The sequence below is a fragment of the Macaca mulatta genome, chromosome 20, assembly GCF_049350105.2.
Source record: "Macaca mulatta isolate MMU2019108-1 chromosome 20, T2T-MMU8v2.0, whole genome shotgun sequence".
Classification (NCBI taxonomy): domain Eukaryota; kingdom Metazoa; phylum Chordata; class Mammalia; order Primates; family Cercopithecidae; genus Macaca; species Macaca mulatta.
In genome coordinates this window covers 6294028-6313446 of record NC_133425.1, presented here as the reverse complement: position 1 = coordinate 6313446, position 19419 = coordinate 6294028, and the positions used below count along the sequence as shown (strand labels likewise).

Genomic DNA, 19419 nt, shown 5'->3' with positions numbered 1-19419 from the left:
ATGTGTTCCCTGGAGCTCTGACACTAATTTAGCAATAAAACCTTCTGGAACGTTATTACGGGTTCTGGGGCCGTCTGTGGTGCTGATGGCACAGCCTGCATGCCTTACACTCTGGGGTAGAAAAACCAGCTGAAAACCCGGTCCTGGGGCTGCAAACCTCTTTACTCGCATTGTCCTGCTTTACCTCAAGGTGGAAAATTGCCGCGAATCATCCTCATGTGGCAACTGAATCATATGTGAGCATCTGAATTAAAATATCCCTGGCTGCTTCTGTGCCCAGCTGAGCAGCCCAGGTGGTAGTGGGGGGGCATGGTTCCTCTCGATCTTTCCTTTAGGAGATAGGCTCCCTTGACCTGATCCTCTGCTGCGGTCCTCTGAATGCCTTCCCATGATCGCTCTTAAGTTGTCAGGCCTCGAGGAACATCCCTGGATTCTGCTGACTTGCTTTCTGGAGATTGCTGTTTTTCTTGGGGGAACCAAGGACCAGAATGTCATATCCACCTGGCACTCCGTGAACTTTAAGGATTTCTTTCACATTGTCTCGCAAACAAAAGTTTTCCGAAACAGGCACACAACCTTGAGAGAAGTCGGCTGCACGTAAACAAATCGGGGGAATTATGCTCCACCTCTGTGCTTCCTGAATTGGGGATGGAGTCCTCACGGGGGCCTGACACTGGTTCATTTCAGAAGGCTTCAGTTACCAAATCAGGCAGAGGGTGAAATGGCTGTAGCGGAAAGCGGAGCGTTATCAGTCACTTTCAAGGAAAGGGAATCCTTGGCTCACGCCTATAATCCCGGCACTCCTGAACTGTGAGACCATAAATTTCTGTGGTTTAAGCCTCCCAGTCGATGGTACCTCGCTACAGCAGCCCCAGAAACGAATGCAGCACCTGCCTCAACAAGCCGTTTCCAGTCTCAGCAACAAGGTTCCTGCAGCCCAGGCACACCCGTGGGAAAGCAGATAACCTGTCCTGATGACCCGGTCACAGCCTGGTCCTCTATTTAAAGGACTGATGTGAAATCAAAAATTAAAAAGAACTTTCTCAAGGCAGGCGGATCACTTGAGGCCAGGAGTTCAAGACCAGCCTAGCTAACATGGTGAAACCCCATTTCTACTGAAAATACAAAAATTAGCCAGGTGTGGTGGCTCTTGTCTGTAATCCCAGCTACTCAGGAGACTAAGGCAGGAGAATAGCTTGCACCTTGGAGGCAGAGATTGCACTGAGCCAAGATCACGCCACTGCACTCCAGCCTGGGTGACAGAGGAAGACTCCATCTCAAAAAAACAAACACAAATAAACAAAAAAAAGACTTTCTCAGGAGCAAGCCACAGCCAAACTGTAGTCCAAAAGCTCCCAGGAATGTATCCACTCAACAGATACACCCAGCCCACACGGAGCTCACTTCCCTTGCAAGGCTCTCCTGTTTTTCCAAATACTTTTCCCCTGACATCCACGTAACTCACGCTCCACCTTGCCGCAGTCTCTGCTCAAATGCCCTCTCATATGACCGGGCACGGTGGCTCACACCTGGAATCCCAGTATTTCGGGAGACCAAGGTGGGTGGATTGCTTGAGCTCAGGATTTGGAGACCAGCCTGGGCAACATGACAAAATTCCATCTCCACAAAAAATCACAAAAATCAGCTGGGCATGGTGACCTGTGCCTGTGGTCCCAGCTACTTGGGAGGCTGAGGCGGGAGGATCACTTGAGTCTTGGGAGGTTGAGGCTGCAGTGAGCTATGATCATGCCATTGCATCCTAGCCTGGCTGACAGTGCGAGAACTTGTCTCAAAAGAAAAAAGAGGGAACCCTCCAAAGGGCTTGAAACAAAACTTGAGGTCAAGACAAAGAGCACCCCACAAATGAGAGTCATTGGTTCTCCTCGTTGGAGCAGAACAGCTTCTGACAGCCTCCTGTTCAAGTAGCAAAGAGAGCGGAAAAACCAGTCACAGGCAGATTGTTTGGAGTGGGTGGGAGGAAGACAGGGAGAGAAGGAGGCTTGGGAGTTGGAAGTTAAATGAGAGAGGGATGGAAAAGCAGGTCCCCCAGCACAAACCCCACCTCAGGGCTTCATCAAGGCCTTCTTTCCTTGCCCTCCAAATACACAGCCCGAGAGAGAGGCCCTCATTGGTGGGAGCACCCAGCCCACGGTGGCTCTATGTGCCCCTGCCACAATCCTTGGTCAATCCTTGCATTCCTTCCAGCTCCCGGCTCAAGGTATACAATCCCACCATAAACGAGTAATTCTATTAAGTCATCATGTTCTTAAAGTTTTTCTTTTTTTTTTTTTTTTTTTTTTTTTGAGAGAGGGTCTCACTCTGTCACCCAAGCTGGGGTACAGTGGCATGATCTCAGATCACTACAACCTTCACCTCCTGGGTCCAAGCGGTTCTCCTGCCTCAGCCTCTTGAGTAGCTGGGATTACAGGCACACGCCACCACACCCAGCTAATTTTTGTATTTTTAGTAGAGAAGGGGTTTCCCCATGTTGGCCAGGCTGGTCTCGAACTCCTGACCTCAGGTGATCCGCCCGCCTTGGTCTCCCAAATTGCTGAGTCAGCAAATAGGCATGAGCCAGCATGCCTGGTTGAAAGTGTTTCCTCTTAAGGCGTAAATACACACAGGAAAAGGAATGAGTTAAGACTTTCACTGTCATGTCACTTTAGTGTGAAGCAGTTGTGAGAACAGTGTCTGCAGAACCGTTGCTTGGAATGAGGTCTGAGAGAGCCAGAGAGGACGGAGAAGGGATTGGTGAGAGCTGGGGCAAGTTCAAACCATCCTTTCATGCCTCCTTCCCCACTCCCGTCTCTCAATGGCTAAGCCTCTGCCCCCATCGCCCACCAGAGCCAGGAAGACTGACTTGGGCAACGTCCCCCCAGTATCCCTGGTTTTTCCAGGTTTACACCTATTCTCTTCCTTTCTCATTTTTTATTTCCATAGATTTTTGGGGAACAGGTGGTATTTGGTTACATGAGTGGTGATTTGAGAGATTTTGGTACACCCATCACCTGAGCAGTATAGGCTGAAACCAATTTGTAGTCTTTTATCCCTCACCTCCTTCCCACTCTTTCCCACCCAAGTCCCCAAATTTCATTGTAACTTTTTTTCTTTTTTTTTTTTTTTCAGGCCAGAGTGCAGTAGCAGGCGATCTCGGCTCACTGCAACCTCTGCCTCCTGGGTTCAAGTGATTCTTGTGCTGAGGCCTCCTGAGTACCTGGGGATTACAGGCACGCACCACCACGCCTGGCTAATTTTGGGGTTTGTTTGTTGTTTGTTTGAGACAGAGTCTTGCTCTGTCCCCAGGCTGGAGTGCAGTGGTGTGATCTGGGCTCACTGAAACCTCCACCTCCTGGGTTCAGGCAATTCTCCTGCCTCAGCCTCCCGAGTAGCTGTAACTACAGGTGCACACCGCCACACCTAGCTAATTTTTTGTGCTTTAGTAGAGACGGGGTTTCACCGTATTGCCCAGACTAGCCTCGAACTCCTGAACTCAGGCAATCCACCCGACTGAGCCTCCCAAAGTGCTAGGATTACAGGCGCCTGCCACCACGCCCAGCCTAATTTTTGTATTTTTAATAGACACGGCGTTCGCCAAACCAGTCTCGAACTCCTGACTTCAGGTTATCCACCAACCTCGGCTTCCCAAAATGCTGGGTTACAGAAGTGTGAGCCACAGCACCTGGCCCCATTGTATCATTCTTATGCCTTTGCATCCTCATAGTTTGACTCCCATTTATAAGTGAGAACATAAGATGTTTGGTCTTCCATTCCTGAGTTACTTCACTTAGAATAATAGTCTCCAATCCCATCCAGGTGGTTGCGAATGCCATTAATTCATTTCTTTTTATGGCTGAGTAGTATTCCATCATATATATATGATGTTTATCCACTCGTTGATTGATGCGTATTTGGGCTGGCTCCACATTTTTGCAATTGCGAATCTGCCCCCACCCCAAATCTGGTTAAATTTGATTTGTCCCTTAAGATTCCCTGAGGCTGGCCGGGTGCAGTGGCTCACGCCTGTAATCCCAGCACTTTGGGAGGCCAAGGCAGGCGGATCACGAGGTCAAGAGATCGAGACCATCCTGGCCAACCAATATGGTGAGACCCCGTCTCTACTAAAATACAAACATTAGCTGAGCGTAGTGGCGCACACCTGTAGTCCCAGCTACTCAGGAGGCTGAGGCAGGAGGATTGCTTGAGCCGAAGAAGTCGAGGCTGCAGTGAGCCATGATTGCACCACTGTACTCCAGCCTGGGCAAGAGAACGAGATCCTGTCTCTAAATAATAGAACTACATGACAGAACTTTTTTGGGTGATTAAAAAAAAATCCTAAAACTGGATAATGGTGATGCTGGAATATCGATGTATATTCACTAAAAATCATTGCATTGTACACTTAAAGCAGGAGAATTTTACAGTATGTAAATTATATATTAATAAAGTTTTTTAAAAACCTTCCAATGGCTTACTATTTCACTTTGGCTGAAATCCACACCCATTTCCCTGGATCCCTGCATGTAGGATCTGGCCTTGGCCTGGCCCTCCCACCTCAACCCTGCTCACCACCTCCACCCCCTCCCCCATGGCCCTCCTCTCCCACCACGTGGATCTTCCTGCTGCACCTGCCAAGCTGTTTCCCACCTCAGGCTCTGGCCCTGATGTGCCCACAGCTGCACCTTCTTTTCTTCCCTTCAAATCAGTCTAAATGGGCTTGGAGAGGCTTTTCTGCCACACCTGCAACATCCTTCGCTCGGAGTCCCACCCTTTGCTTCTCGCATTCATCACATAACTGTTTCATGTCTGTTTCCCCCTGAAAATCTAAGCTCCATGAAGGCAGGGATCATCAGCAATGGAGCATATACGAGGTGCTCAGCCTGTTGAACACACAAATGATGGTGGAACTCAGATGAGGATGCTAAGAGGGGACAAAAGTATTCCAGGCTGAAAAACAAAAAAAGAAAACCCTCGGCTTTGTTAGCAGCTGTGGCGAGAACTGTGGATATGGGCTGCTCTGTTCAAATGCAGAATTTCTGTGGCACCCATTATGTGCTTAGAAAAACTTGGCAAAGGAGTCGCCAGCCTCAAAGGAGGGAGAAAACGAAAGTCAGAACTTGCCAAAGACTGCCTGTTCCTGCAACTCCTAACTGAGGCAGAAAAAAGAGCGCTTCCAGAGGCAGGGAGTAGGCGTCAGGCCTGGGTTCCTCTCCTGGTTATTTTTAGCGGCCCAATGTAAAGATCAGAAAGATATACTCCCTTCACAGCATCAGTATGACCACGTTCTCTGTCAAAGTTCAAGAGTCTGTCCCACGCCTCTCTCCTAGCTCCTGGTGGCTGTTAGCAATCTTTGCATTCTTTGACTTATGACTGCACCACTCCAATCTCTGCCTGTGTTCATATGACCTTCCTCCATGTCTATTTGTGTCTTTTACAAGAACACCAGTCAGATTGGATTCAGGGCCCACCCTACTCCAGTATGACCTCATCTTAACTAATTACATCTGCAAAGACCCAATTTCCAAATACGTTCACATTCTGAGGTTCTGGTAAGGACATGAGTTTGTGGGGGACACTCTGAATTCAGTAACCCTCACCGTCCACTGGCTCAAAGGAGCAGTGGCTCGAAGAGGGGCCTGAGATCAAGCACAGAAGTGCTGACTGTGGATGAAAAGGGGCTGGCCTGGCCCCTATACCTGTGTCCCCCCATACCTGTGGTAGTGAGGGAGAAGGAAAAGAAAAATCTGTTGGGGAAAATTCCCACCTCCGAAGTGGCCTGCCTGAAAAGTCACAGCAACTGGCAAAAATAAAACAATCTGGGAAAAAACTCAAGCTGGACCTGCACACAGAGAAGCAAACAGGCTCCAGCGCGAAAGGCTCTGTTCTTTGTATCGTCAGCAGGCTCCCGGGAAAAAGTTGCCTCCCCGTTTCAGGCATATACACGGTGGGCTCCACAGAAACTGGCACGGGGAGGAAGGGGCCTTATCTAAAACAAACCCACAGTTACACAAGAGAAGCAGCAATTTGCACTTGCCTCGAGACATACCCACAGCTGCATAAGATAAGGGGAGTTGCACAGGCAGCTTTACTGATAAGAAGTTACTGAGTTTGGCCAGCCGCGGTAGCTCAAGCCTGTAATCCCAGCACTTTGGGAGGCTGAGGCAGGCGGATCACGAGGTCAGGAGATCGAGACCATCCTGGTTAACACGGTGAAACTCCATCTCTACTGAAAATACAAGGAAATTAGCCGGGCGTGGTGGCGGGCGCCTGTAGTCCCAGCAACTCGGGAGCCTGAGGCAGGAGAATGGCGTGAACCTGGGGGGCTGAGCTTACAGTGAGCCGAGATCACGCCACTGCACTCCAGCCTGGGGCACAGAGCAAGACTCTGTCTCAAAAAAAAACAAAAAACAAAAAACAAAAAACAAAAAAAAAGTTACTAAGTTTTACCGGGAGGAGAGCAGTGTCTTACAGAAGTTTTTTGCGGCCAGGCACAGTGGCTCATGCTTGTAATCCCGGCACTTTGGGAGGCCAAGGGAGGCGGATCACCTGAGGTCAGGAGTTTGAGACCAGCCTGGCCAACATGGTAAAACTTCGTCTCTACCCAAAATGCAAAAATCAGCTGGGCGTGGTGGCGCATGTCTGTAATCCCAGCTACTCGAGAGGCTGAGGCAGGAGAATCGTTTGAACCAAAGAGGTGGAGGTCGTGGAGGCTGCAGTGAGCCAAGATCGCACCACTGCACTCCAGCCTGGGCGACAAGAGCAAAACCCTGTCTTTTAAAAAAAAAAAAAAAAAAAAAAAAAAAAAAGCTTTTCGCATTCAGCTGTAACCCAGCAATCCCCTCGGACTCCCCTCTCCACTGCGGAGAGCTTTCTTCTTTCCCTTATTAAACGTTCACTCCAACCCCACCCTTGTGTCCACACTCCTTAGTTTTCTTGGAGGTAGGACAAAGAACCCCTGGTACTAGTTCAGACAAGTAGAAACTGCTACATTAAGGTGCATTGGCAAGACTGCAACAGTATCAAGCCAACTAGACTTGCTGTCGCTCCTGGAGTGGCCCATGCACTGCACTGGCACCAAGACACCACCCAACCCTGGACACTGTACTGGGACAAGAGGCCTGAAGAGACGAATCCTCTCAAAGGGAGCTTGAAGCACATGTTACAAAATAAACTGGCTTTTTTCTTTTTTTTTTGAGACGAAGTCTCGCTCTGTCGCCCAGGCTGGAGTGCAGTGGTGTGATCTCCACTCACTGCAAGCTCTGCCTCCTGCGTTTACGCCATTCTCCTGCCTCAGGCTCCTGAGTAGCTGGGACTACAGGCGCCCGCCACCTCGCCTGGCTAGTTTTTGTATTTTTTAGTAGAGACGGGGTTTCACCGTGTTAGCCAGGGTGGTCTCGATCTCCTGACCTAGTGATCCGCCCGTCTCGGCCTCCCAAAGTGCTGGGATTACAGGCTTGAGCCACCGAGCCCGGCCTAAACTGGCTTCTATACTCAGGGTCAGCTTCATGGCCTCACTCACAAGGTCCCTGGCTTGCTGTAACCATTTGCTCTGACCATCTTGAAATTCTTAATAGTTTTCTGGATTTTTTTAGCAAGTGTCCCCACGTTTTCATTTTGCACTGAGTCACACAAATTATGTAGCTGGGCTGTCTTCAAAAATGCCAAGGTCGCAAAAGACAAAAGGCTGAGGAGCCTTCTAGATTAAGAGATCAAAGTGACATGACAACTAAAAGCAACTCCTGGATTACAGGGTCAGGGGCAGTCAAAAAGGAAACAAATAAAGAAGAAAACAAAAAAGACATTAGAGGCACAATTGAAGGTTAGCTGTGGATAAGATCACAGAACTGTGTCACTGGGGGTTGTCCTAATGAGATTTGCCCTGGGGTTAAAAAAAAGCCCTTGTTCTTAGGAGATGCATAGTGAAGTATGGGGTAAAGGATTATGATGTCTCCAACTTGGTTGCAATTGGTTCAGGAAAAAAAAAACGAAGTACAAACGATTGCGTAAATCAGGCAAGCCTAAACAACTGCTAAACAAGAATAAAAGTTCTACAAGAGTTCTTTATGCTCCCCTAGTAACTTCCTGTAGATTCGAGATAACATAGAGATAAAAAGTTACCATCACTAGCACCGGCCGACCCCCCGGAAAAGCACAGGTAATTTAGTTCAAGCTAAAAGCAGCCAGCCCGGGACTTGAGTCACGTGAGGCCAGCCCACGTGACCGGAGGCCCCGGTCCAACATGGCGGCCTCCACGGGTCGTTGGCTTCTCCTCCGGCTTGCGCTACTCGGCTTCCTCTGGGAAGCGTCCGGCGGCCTCGACTCGGGGTGAGTGCAGCTCCCGGGGCGAGCCTGGTTCGGGGGCCCCCTGTCCTCCGAGCTCACGAGGACAGCCCCCCCAACTCACGGCCGCCCGTCCCCGCAGGGCCTCCCGCGACGACGACCTGCTACTGCCCTATCCACGCGCGCGCGCGCGCCTCCCCCGGGACTGCACACGGGTGCGCGCCGGCCGCCGCGAGCACGAGAGTTGGCCTCCGCCCCCCGCGACCCCCGGCGCAGGCGGTCTGGCCGTGCGCACCTTCGTGTCGCACTTCAGGGACCGCGCGGTGACCGGCCACCTGACGCGGGCCGTTGCGCCCCTGCTCACCTTCTCGGTGCTGGAGCCCGGTGGGCCCGGCGGCTGCGCGGCGAGACGACGCGCCACCGTGGAGGAGACGGCGCGGGCGGCCGGCTGCCGCGTAGCCCAGAACGGCGGCTTCTTCCGCATGAACACGGGCGAGTGCCTGGGGAACGTGGTGAGCGACGAGCGGCGGGTGAGCAGCTCCGGGGGGCTGCAGAACGCGCAGTTCGGGATCCGCCGCGACGGGACCCTGGTCATCGGGTGAGGAGGCAGGGAGCTCCGTGCTGTCGAGGGCAGAGGGGCTGAGATTTGGGTTGTAGCCGTGCCTCCGTGTTCAAGTCATTTAACCAAGCTGAGCCTCTGTTTCCTCATCTGCAGAATGGGCATAGGAATCGCTTCCTTGCAGAGTTTATTCATCATTTAGTATCATTGAGCACTTGCTTGTATCAGGCAATGTGCTGCGCCCTGGTGAGATAACCGTGAACGACACAGTCTTTGCCTTGACAGACCTCCCCCATTACTAGAAAAATCAACAAAAGCCGGGTAAATAGCTAACATACATTCTGATTGCTGTGTGTGCAGCAAAGCAACCAACGGGGTGAACCGGTTGTAAATACAGTGTTGATTTTAGGGAGGGTGATCTGGAACAGGCCTCTCCAAGGTGACCTTTGAGTTGAAACTTGAAGATTACTCACTAAGCCAAAGACAGAACTGGAGGAAGGGAGGAAGAGCATTTCAGTCCAAAGGAACCCCGAGCACAAAGGTCGGAGGCTCAGGGGGGCTTGTGTGTGAGAGGGACTGAAAAAGGAGTGGGGTGTCAGAAACATCAACTCATCAAGACTGATTATTTTGTGGGTTTTTTTTTTCTTTTGAGACAGTCTTGCTCTGTCGCCCAGGCTGGAGTGCAGTGGCACCATCTTGGCTGACTGCAACCTCCGCCTCCTGGGTTCAAGCGATTCTTCTGCCTCCGCCTCTGGAATAGCTGGGACTATAGGTGTGTACCACCACGCCCAGCTAATTTTTGTATTTTTAGTAGAGACGGGGGTTTCACCTTATTGGCGGGGCTGGTCTCGAACTCCTGACCTCAAGTGATCCACCTGCCTCGGCCTCCCAAAGTGCTGGGATGACAGGTGTGAGCCACCACGCCCTGCGAAGACTGATGGTTTGAATTATTTAAAATTGAGTCTCAAAAAAAAACAAAAAACAAAGAAATTATTTGGTGATGTTAAAGCTTGTTCTGATCCTGAGTAGGACCAGGTGAGAGAAATCAGTGGAGAAACGAGGAACCCAATGAAGAGGCCATAACAGGGATCAGGTGATAGTTGGGCTGGGTATGGCCTGGAGATTGAGGGCCATGGATGGATTTGAGATCTGTTGGCGGATGGTCATTTCTATTAAATGAAACTTAGACTGTTTGCAAAGGCGCATGGGGATCCTATTGTTAGAACCCTGTCTGGCTTCAGCTCTGACAACAGGGAGATTTCCTAGGGCCGTTAAGTTGTCTTAGCTACACTCAGGTCCCAGCAGGTTCCTGGGGCAGGAGGGGGAATCTAGCAGCCAGGTTGGGGCGGCCAGGGAGAAACAGCCTGACTCTCTGCAGTTGCTCCTGCTGGTGAGTGAGCTTCCCACCTTCCCCGGATCCAGGTACCTGTCTGAGGAGGAGGTGCTGGACACTGAGAACCCATTTGTGCAGCTGCTGAGTGGGGTCGTGTGGCTGATTCGTAATGGAAGCATCTACATCAACGAGAGCCAAGCCACAGAGTGCGACGAGACACAGGAGACAGGTTGGATGGGGAGGCTGTTGACAACAGCCGTCTTGAAAACCAGGACCAGTGGGCTGGGCGGAGCTGTTCTTAAGTCTTTCAAGTATTGAGCAGCTACTTTGTGCCCAGCACTACTCTGGGTACTGGGGATTCATGGGGATGAAGATAGGCTTATATTCAATATATGAGACAGAAAATAGTTAGAGAATGTGCTGAAAAGAATTGGTAAGTGCTCAGAGACAAAAATAAAGTTGGGGGAAAGGGGAGAGATGGGGACAGGAGCCATGGGTACAGGAAGAGAACAGTGAAGAGAAAAAAATCTTCATGGACCTGCAACATCGGCGTGGCCCAGGAGCTCGTTCCAAAGCCCCACCCACCTCAGACCTGCAGAGTCAGAGGCGGCCCAAGCGTCTGTGTTTTAACAGCCTCCGTATTGGTTCTGACCAACACTCAAGGTTGAGAACCACTGGGATGCGGAGTACTGGGGTGGGGACAGGATACCATGGCCCTGATGTGGGCATGGGCTGTTTTTATAGGTGTGGTGGCTAACACCTGTAATCCCAGCACTTTGGGAGGTCAAGGCAGGAGGATTGCTTGAGCCCAGGAGTTCAAGACCTGCCTGGGCAACATAGTGAGACCTATCTCTACAAAAAAAAACACAAAAATTAGCCAGGCATGGTGGTGTGTGCCAGCTACTTGGGAGGCTGAAGCAAGAGAATTGCTTGAACCTGGGAGGCGGAGGTTGCAGAGAGCCGAGATCCCGCCACTGCACTCCAGCCTGGGCAAGGCAGTGAGACTCTTTGTCTCAAAAAAAAAAAAAAGAGTGGGCTGTCAAGGAAGGCCTCACTAACGAGGTGATCTGACGAAGGAGCAAGCTAGAGAAAAGCACAGTTCTCAGCCAGAGGGAACAGGAAGTGCACAGTGGCTGCAGGGTGGTGAGGGGACACCCAGGAGCTGAGGCAGGAGGAGGAAGAGGCTGGGGAGGGCATGCTGGCCTTTTGGATCTTGTTCTAAGAACAGGGGAAACCATGGCCGGGTGCAGTGGCTCAAGCCTGTAATCCCAGCACTTTGGGAGGCCAAGATGGGCGGATCACGAGGTCAGGAGATCGAGACCATCCTGGCTAACACGGTGAAACCCCGTCTCTACTAAAAATACAAAACACTAGCCGGGCGAGGTGGCGGGCGCCTGTAGTCCCAGCTACTCGGGAGGCTGAGGCAGGAGAATGGTGTGAACCCGGAAGGCGGAGCTTGCAGTGAGCTGAGATCCGGCCACTGCACTCCAGCCTGGGCGACAGAGCGAGACTTGGTCTCAAAAAAAAAATAAATAAATAAAAATAAATAAAAGAACAGGGGAAAGCATTAGAGGGTCTTCAACTGGAGGCTGGCATAGCTTGGTTTACCTGCAAGAAGAGCCCCCCGGCTGTCCTGGGGAGACTGGGATATGCAGAGGGGAGGCAGGGAGATGAGCCAGGAGGCTGCTGTGCTTCCCAGGAAAGTGGCGGGTAGCTCAGACCAGTGAGAAGTGGAGTTAGGCAAGAAGCAGGAGGCCTCCCAAGGGGCCGGTGATCAGCCAGGCTGCTTCTCCTTCAGGTTCCTTTAGCAAATTTGTGAATGTGATATCAGCCAGGACGGCCATTGGCCACGACCGGAAAGGGCAGCTGGTGCTCTTTCATGCGGACGGCCAAACGGAGCAGCGTGGGTGAGTCCTGGGCGCTGAGGCCCCCTGGCTGGGGCTCAGTCCTGCTGGGAGGAACGTTGACCCAATGACAGCCACCCTCTGACTCTACCTGCTTTCTGGGATGTTCACACCTATCTGACTCCCCCTTCCAGGGCCCCCCTGCCTACCCTCCCACAGGATGAGGGTCCTGAGATTTTTCCTGATTCCAAGAAGTCATCATCTCCAGCTTTAGGCCTCACCTTTCCTGAACCCTAGTTAGGTTACAAGGAAATGGTCACAAAGTTAGCAGGGAGAAGACCTTGGTTCCAATCCCAGCTCAGCCATCCTATGCCGTAGACAAGTCACTCAGCCTCCCTGAGCCGCATTTCTATCCCCTATAAAGAGAAAGTATTGGTTTGCTCTGGCTGCGTAACTAGCACAAATTTAGCAACACTCAACAGGGAATGTTCTTTTGTTTGTTTCTTTGAGGCAGGGTCTTACTCCGTCGCCCAGGCTGGAGTGCAGTGGTGCAGTCTCAGCTCACTGCAACCTCTACCTCTCGGGTTCAGGTGATCCTCCCACCTCAGCCTCCCGAGTAGCTGGGATTACAGGCACCCACCACCATGCCCGGCTAATTTTTATATTTTCAGTAGAGATGGGGGTTTCATCATGTTGGCCAGGCTGGTCTCGAACTCCTGACCTAAGGTGATCCATCTACTTCAGCCTTCCAAAGTGCTGGAATTGCAGACGTGAGTCACCGCACCTGGCTAATTTTTATATTTTTAGTAGACACAGGATTTTATCATGTTGGCCAGGCTGGTCGACTTGGAATGTTCTATGTTCAGGGTATCCCATGGACAAAACCAAGATGCTGGTCAGGCAGGGCTCTCTGATCTGGAAAGAATCCTCTTGTTTAGGTTATTGGCAGAATCCACGTCCCCTCAGTTGTGGGACTCAGGTCTTAGTTTCCCTGCTGGCCGCAGTCTGGGGCTTCAGCTCCGTCAAGCTGCCCAGGTTCCTTCCCACATGTGTCCCCTCCCACAGTTGTCCAGCCCACCCTCTCATCCCCCTCATATTTCAAATCTCACTTCCTTTTCTGCCACCAGCCAGAGAAGGTTCTCTGTGTTGAATGGCTCCTGTGATTCCACTGGCCCCACCCAGATCCTCCAGGCCGTTTCCCCTCCCTTAAGGATGCCTATGCCATGTAACCGCGCAGGCATGGGTGTGATCTCACATGTTCACAGCTTCTGGGGGCTAGGACGAGACATGCTTGAGGATGGGGGCTGCTTAGAACTGTGCCTGCACCGTGGGCGTGCCGCTGTGCACCGCGGAAGGAAAAGGAGTTAAATCGGAAACGGCGCTGAGCCTGAGCAGTGCCACTTTGTGCCACAGCATCAACCTGTGGGAAATGGCGGAGTTCCTGCTGAAACAGGACGTGGTCAACGCCATCAACCTGGATGGGGGTGGCTCTGCCACCTTCGTGCTCAATGGGACCTTGGCCAGTTACCCGTCAGATCACTGGTAAGCACGTGAAAGCCGCCATCATGAGGGCTGAGGTCCAGGTCTGCCCCAGCCTGTCTCATTCAGCCGATATTGAGTGCCTGCTGTGTGCCAGGCTCTGGGGATTCAAGACTGAGCAGAAATTGCTACAGTCCCTCCCCCAGGATGCCAGTACTACCCCGGCCTAGGAACAGGGGTCAGTCGGCCAACAAAGACCTCCCTGAGGATAACAGAGTAAGAACTGAGATTTGAAGGAGGTGGTAGAGGGGTGGGGGTGGGAGACCCTTCAGGGCAGAGGGCACCACGTGTGAAAGGCCCAGGGCTGGGAGGGATTGTAGGAAGCAGAGGAACCTATAAAAGGCTGGAGAGGGGCCGGGCACAGGGGCTCTCGCCTGGAATCCCAGTGCTTTGGGAGGCCGAGGTGGGAGGATCACTTGAGCCCAAGAGTTCAAGACCAGCCTGGGCAACATAGCGAGACCCCATCTCTACAAAGAATAAAAAAGATTAGCTGGGCGTGATGGTGCACATCTTATGGTTACAGCTGCTCAGGAGGTTCAGGTGGAAGGATCGCAATACCTCATCTCAGAAATAAATAGATAGACCCCATCTCATAGGTAGGGAGGCAGACAGACGAGAATGGAGAGAGGGGCGGTGGGGGCTGCCCTGGAGGGAGTTGAAGGGCCGTCTGGGCGTGGCCTCTCCTCACACATCACATCCCTCTACAGCCAGGACAACATGTGGCGCTGTCCCCGCCAAGTGTCCACCGTGGTGTGTGTGCACGAACCCCGCTGCCAGCCACCTGACTGCCACGGCCATGGGACCTGCGTGGACGGGCACTGCCAGTGCACCGGGCACTTCTGGCGGGGTCCCAGCTGCGGCGAGCTGGATTGTGGCCCTTCTAACTGCAGCCAGCACGGGCAGTGCACAGAGAGTGAGTGGGGGTTCTGGGGAGGGGTCTCTGCCCGCCCCTGCCTTGCCCTGGGCCCTCACCTGGCCTCCCCGGTCTTATCTCGGCAGCTGGCTGCCGCTGTGATGCCGGCTGGACCGGGTCCAACTGCAGTGAAGGTAGGAGCTGCCATGCCACTGGCGGGTGGGGAGACAGTGGCCCCAACAGCCCCCACTGCTCCTCTGCTGCCTCTGTCCCCACCTTCTGGTCTGAGAACAGCTTGCCTCTTGTCTTCTGCCCCTGCCTCACCTGCAAATCACTGCATAATTCCCTGTGGCTGCTGCAGCCCATTCCACAAAGGGCTCGGCTAAAACAAGGATCCTGGGCTCTGGCTCCAGTGCCCAGCTTAAAGCCGGGATGATCTCCTCTTGAGATCCTAACTGAAGTACCTCTGCAGAGATTCTGCTTCCAAATAAGGTCACATTCAGGGACTAGCCCAGGGCGGGCAGGGGTGCTTCGCCTTTAGCCCAGCTCTGTACACATGGGGCAGGGCAGGTATCCTGTCCTGTGAAGAAAGGCTCTGACATTGGAGGCCCCAACCTCTGTCCTCTCTCCTCCCTTCTCCCATCTCCTTTCCATAGAGTGTCCACTTGGCTGGCACGGGCCGGGCTGCCAGAGGCCTTGTGAGTGTGAGCACCATTGTCCCTGTGACCCCAAGACTGCCAACTGCAGCGTCTCCGGAGGTACCTGCCCCTCCAAGGGGAGGGGGTATGGGCAGACGCTCCTGCTCCGGCCCCTTCAGCCTGTCTCTGGTATGTTACAGTAAAGCAGTGTCTCCAGCCATCTGAAGCCACCCTGAGGGCGGGAGAACTCTCCTTTTTCACCAGGTAGGTGCTTCTGTGGGAGGTGGGGCCAAGGTGGGAGGAATCCCCCTTCTCTCCCGCACCCTTCCCCTGTGTGGTCCATCTCCACCCTTGTCCCCTGCCAGCTCCCTGCCTTAGAGGAAGGGGAACCAGCTCTCCCCACTGTCTGCTCTGGGGACCCTGGAGCAGAGCCCAGGGCCTCTGAGTGCCCAGCCTCTATTGTCAGCATCCGCCTCGGAGCTCAGAATGCAAACTGGGCTAGATGAGATCCCAGGGTGGGGGCAGGGGATTTCCTCATTCTGTCACCCAGGCGGAAGTGCCGTGGTGCAGTCAGCTCACTGCGATCCTCCCGCCTCAGCTTCCCAAGTAGCTAGGACAACAGGCACATACCCCCACACCCAGCTAATTTTATTTTTTACTGTTTTTTTAGAGATAGGATCTCACTGTGTTGCACAGACGAGGTCTACAGTCCTGGGCTCAAGTGATCCTCTCACCTTGGCCTCGCAGCCCCCATGCCCAGCCTCCAGTTGTGTTTTATTTGGCTTACACAATTTTTAAAAATTTAAAATATATTAGGAGCATCCGAAAAGCAGTAACATTCATGTTTTTAAACTTTTTTTTTTTTGGAGATAAAGTCTCACTCTGTTACCCAGGCTGGAGTGCAGTGGTGTGATCTCAGCTCACCACAACCTCCGCCTCCTGGGTTCAGGCGATTCTTCTGCCTCAGTCTCCTGAGTAGCTGGAATTACAGGTGCCCAGCTAATTTTCATATTTTTAGTAGAGACGGGATTTCACCATGTTGGCCAGGCTGGTCTTGAACTCCTGACCTCAAGTGATCCACCCATCTCAGCCTCCCAAAGTGCTGGGATTGCAGGCGTGAGCACCATGCCCAGCCTTAAAAACTTTTTTAGTGGCTTCTCTTAAAATATGAGGCCAGGCGTAGTGGCTCACACCTGTAATCCTAGCACTTTGGGAGGCCGAGGCGGGTAGATCACTTGAGGTCAGGAGTTCAAGACCAGCCTGGCCAACATGGTGAAACCTGGTCTCTACTGAAAATATGAAAATTAGCCAGGCATGGTCATTCGAGCCTGTAGTCCTAGCTGCTCGGGAGGCTGAGGCCGGGGAATCGTTTGAACCCAGGAGGCGGAGCTTGCAGTGAGCCGAGATCGCACCACTGCGCTCCAGCCTGGGCGACAGAATGAGACCCCACCTCAAAAAAAAATCAGGAGATGGGGTAGCACGGACCTGCACTGCATGTCATGACTGCCTTTGCTGTTCCCTACACATGTCTTCAAATGTTGCCCCATCCCCACCTAGTCCATTTTGCTCAAAACATTCCCTGCGTGGTCCCTGGAGGCACCTGATTGAGTGCTGTCTCTACTGGGTAAAGGAAGCCCCTCCAGTGCTCCCGTAGCCCCGAGTCCACCCAGCAGTCCCCCACCTGGGGCTTCTCTCCTATCTGCAGGACCACCTGGCTAGCCCTCACCCTGGCGCTGGCCTTCCTCCTGCTGCTCAGCCTCGCCGCGAACCTGTCCTTGCTCCTGTCCAGAGCAGAGAGGAACCGGCGCCTGCGTGGGGACTATGCATACCACCCGCTGCAGGAGATGAACGGGGAGCTTCTGGCCGTAGAGAAGGAGCAGCCAAGGGGCGCCCACAACCCCTTCAAGGACTGAAGCCTCCAGCTGCCCCGGGTGGCACGTCCCGAAAGCTTGTTTCCCCATCGTCTGGCTTCTGCAGGGGAAATTTCAAGGCCACTGGCGTGGACCATCTGGGTGTCCTCAGCCCCTGTGGGGCAGCCAAGTTCCTGATAGCACTTGTGCCTCAGCCCCTCACCTGGCCACCCGCCAGGGCACCTGTGATCCTAGCAATACCACGCTCCCTGGAAAGACTCAGCCGCCTGCTTCCTGCCTGCCTGTCTGCTGCCGAGAAGCCTGTGTCCCCGGGAGGGCCGCTGCACTGCCAAAGAGTCTCCCACCTCCTGGGGAAGGGGCTGCCAATGAACCAAACCCGGTGACCATATCGTGACAAAACAGCACATCCCGGCCAGCACCCCTGGCTGGGGCGGGTTAAACGGACGAGTCTGCCTTCCCCGCTGTGACACAGCACCCCTTTTGTACAGACCTCATCACAGGATTTGCCAACTAGAATTCGATTTCCTGTCATAGGAAACTGCTTGGAAGAAGGGCGGGGGATGAAATCATGTTTACAGACCTATTTTGTCATCCTGCTGCCGAAAGTTTTTTTAATCACTTGAATAAATTGATATAATAAAAGGAGCCACCAGGTGGTGTCTGGATTCTGAATCATGGACTTCAGGGCGCTGCTAGGGCTTAGCAGGTGTAGCTTATCCCGAAACAGGTCACAGCGGTGTCCCGGAGCCAAGTCCCGTTCCCTGCTTGTTTAATCCAGTGCTTTTCAAACTTTAATATGCACAGGTCACGAGGAGATCTTGTTAAAATGCAGATTTGGGCCTGGGGTGAGGCAAGCAACTCTGCATTTCCAACAAGCTTGCAGGCGATGCTGATGCTTCAGGTCCCCAGACCACACTTCTTGTCTTTCTTAGAAACGGGGTCTCACTCTGTTGCCCTGGCTGGAGTGTAATGGCACTATCTCGGCTCACTGCAACCTTGACCTCCTGGGCTCAAGTGAGTCTCCCACCTCAGCCTCAAGTAGCTAGGACTGTAGGCACATGCCACCACGCCCAGCTAATTTTTAAAAATCTTTTGCGGAGAAGGGGTCTCACTGTGTTGCCCAGGCTCCTGGCCTCAAGTGAACCTCCTTCCTTTTCCTCCCAAAGTGCTGAGATGACAGGTTCCAGCCACTGCGCCCAGCCCCCGACCATACTTTGAATGACCAGGGCTTAGTTTTTCCTCACAGTATTTTTATAGAATTCAAATTAGTTACCCATGTTTAAAAGTCAAGAGATTTAAAAATAAATAAGGGCCGGGTGCAGTGGCTCACGCGTGTAATCTCAGCACGTTGGGAGGCGGAGGCGGGTGGATCAGCTGAGGTCGGGAGTTCGAGACCAGCCCGGCCAACATGGCAAAACCCCGTCTCTACTATAAATACAAAAATGAGGCTTGGTGGTGGGAGCCTGTAATCCCAGTTACTCAGGAGGCTGAGGCAGGAGAGTTGCTTGAACCCAGGAGGTGGAGGTTGCAGTGAGCCAAGATCACACCACTGCACTCCAGCCTGGGCGACAGAGCGAGACTCCATCTCAAAAAAAAAAAACATCCAGAGATTAACAAAAATTCCAGATTGCTGGTTTCTCTTTAAAGATCTGGCAGCTCCAGTGGGCACTTGCACAAGTCACCAGGCCAGCCCAGATTCAGGGGGAAGGGAAACGGGCTCTGCCTCTTTAGGAGGAGCTGCAAAGTCAGGTACCTTAGTCACTGAGGCGTATTCTGAAGAGCAGCCCCCAAGCCTGGCTGCAGATCCTGGAATCTACAGGGATCACTCTCAGACTGAGGCCATGGCCACCATGATGGCCGTGATGGCCATCCTGAAATGACCCTTAGCCTGAGAACCATGACCTCTGAGGGAACATCTCTGTCCTCTGTTGTGCCGGCAGCTGGGTTGGAAAAAAGACATTACTGTGCACTGGAATCCAGTGGAATCCAGGCCCAGAGGCAGCAGTACCTGAAAAGGGCCTGTCACAGCAGGCTAGAGGGGTCCCAGGTCAGGTGACAAACATGCTGAGTGGTGTGAGTCCTGTGGCCCCTGGAATTTTTTTTTTTTTTAGAGTCTCACTCTGTCCCCCAGGCTGGAGTGCAATGGTGCAACCTCGGCTCACTGCAAGGTCCGCCTCCTGGGTTCAAGCGTTTCTCATGTCTCAGCCTCCCGAGTGCTGGAATTTCAGGCATGCACCACCATGCCCGGCTAATTTTTGTATTTTTAGTTGAGGTGGGGTTTCGCCACTTTGGCCAGGCTGGTCTCGAACTCTTGGCCTCAAGTGATCCACCCGCCTGGGCCTCCCAAAGTGCTGGGATTACAGGCGTGAGCCTCTAATTTCTTTTTTTTTTTTTTTTTTTGAGATGGAGTCTCGCTCTGTCGCCCAGGCTGGAGTGCAGTGGCCGGATCTCAGCTCACTGCAAGCTCCGCCTCCCGGGTTTACGCCATTCTCCTGCCTCAGCCTC

The 19419-nt window shown here is 52.7% G+C and overlaps 2 protein-coding genes across 2 annotated transcripts in view; one reads left to right on the top strand and one right to left on the bottom strand.

Annotated features, from left to right (window-relative positions):
- ALG1 (ALG1 chitobiosyldiphosphodolichol beta-mannosyltransferase) overlaps window positions 1-9105 on the bottom strand; it is a 51213-nt gene extending 42108 nt beyond the window's left edge. The window contains exon 1 of the mRNA XM_077985555.1: window positions 8642-9105. The gene's annotated coding sequence lies outside the window, so the exon portion shown is untranslated. The remainder of the gene's footprint in view (window positions 1-8641) is intronic.
- Window positions 8214-17556, top strand: NAGPA (N-acetylglucosamine-1-phosphodiester alpha-N-acetylglucosaminidase). The gene is made up of 10 exons (XM_001100122.5): window positions 8214-8322; window positions 8420-8875; window positions 10259-10398; window positions 11968-12076; window positions 13427-13555; window positions 14260-14465; window positions 14552-14599; window positions 15062-15163; window positions 15244-15307; window positions 16749-17556. Exons 1-10 carry the CDS (start codon window positions 8237-8239, stop codon window positions 16954-16956), a joined length of 1548 nt encoding a protein of 515 aa, XP_001100122.2. The 5' UTR covers window positions 8214-8236; the 3' UTR covers window positions 16957-17556.
- Window positions 17557-19419: the final 1863 nt, after the last annotated feature.

Bases quoted from the DNA above. Each gene is read 5' to 3' on its own strand.
- NAGPA (XM_001100122.5), top strand. From the start codon at position 8,237: ATGGCGGCCTCCACGGGTCGTTGGCTTCTCCTCCGGCTTGCGCTACTC. The intron at 10,399-11,967 runs GTTGGATGGGGA...CTTCTCCTTCAG, and splicing joins CGACGAGACACAGGAGACAG to GTTCCTTTAGCAAATTTGTG. The intron at 15,164-15,243 runs GTACCTGCCCCT...GGTATGTTACAG, and splicing joins CAACTGCAGCGTCTCCGGAG to TAAAGCAGTGTCTCCAGCCA.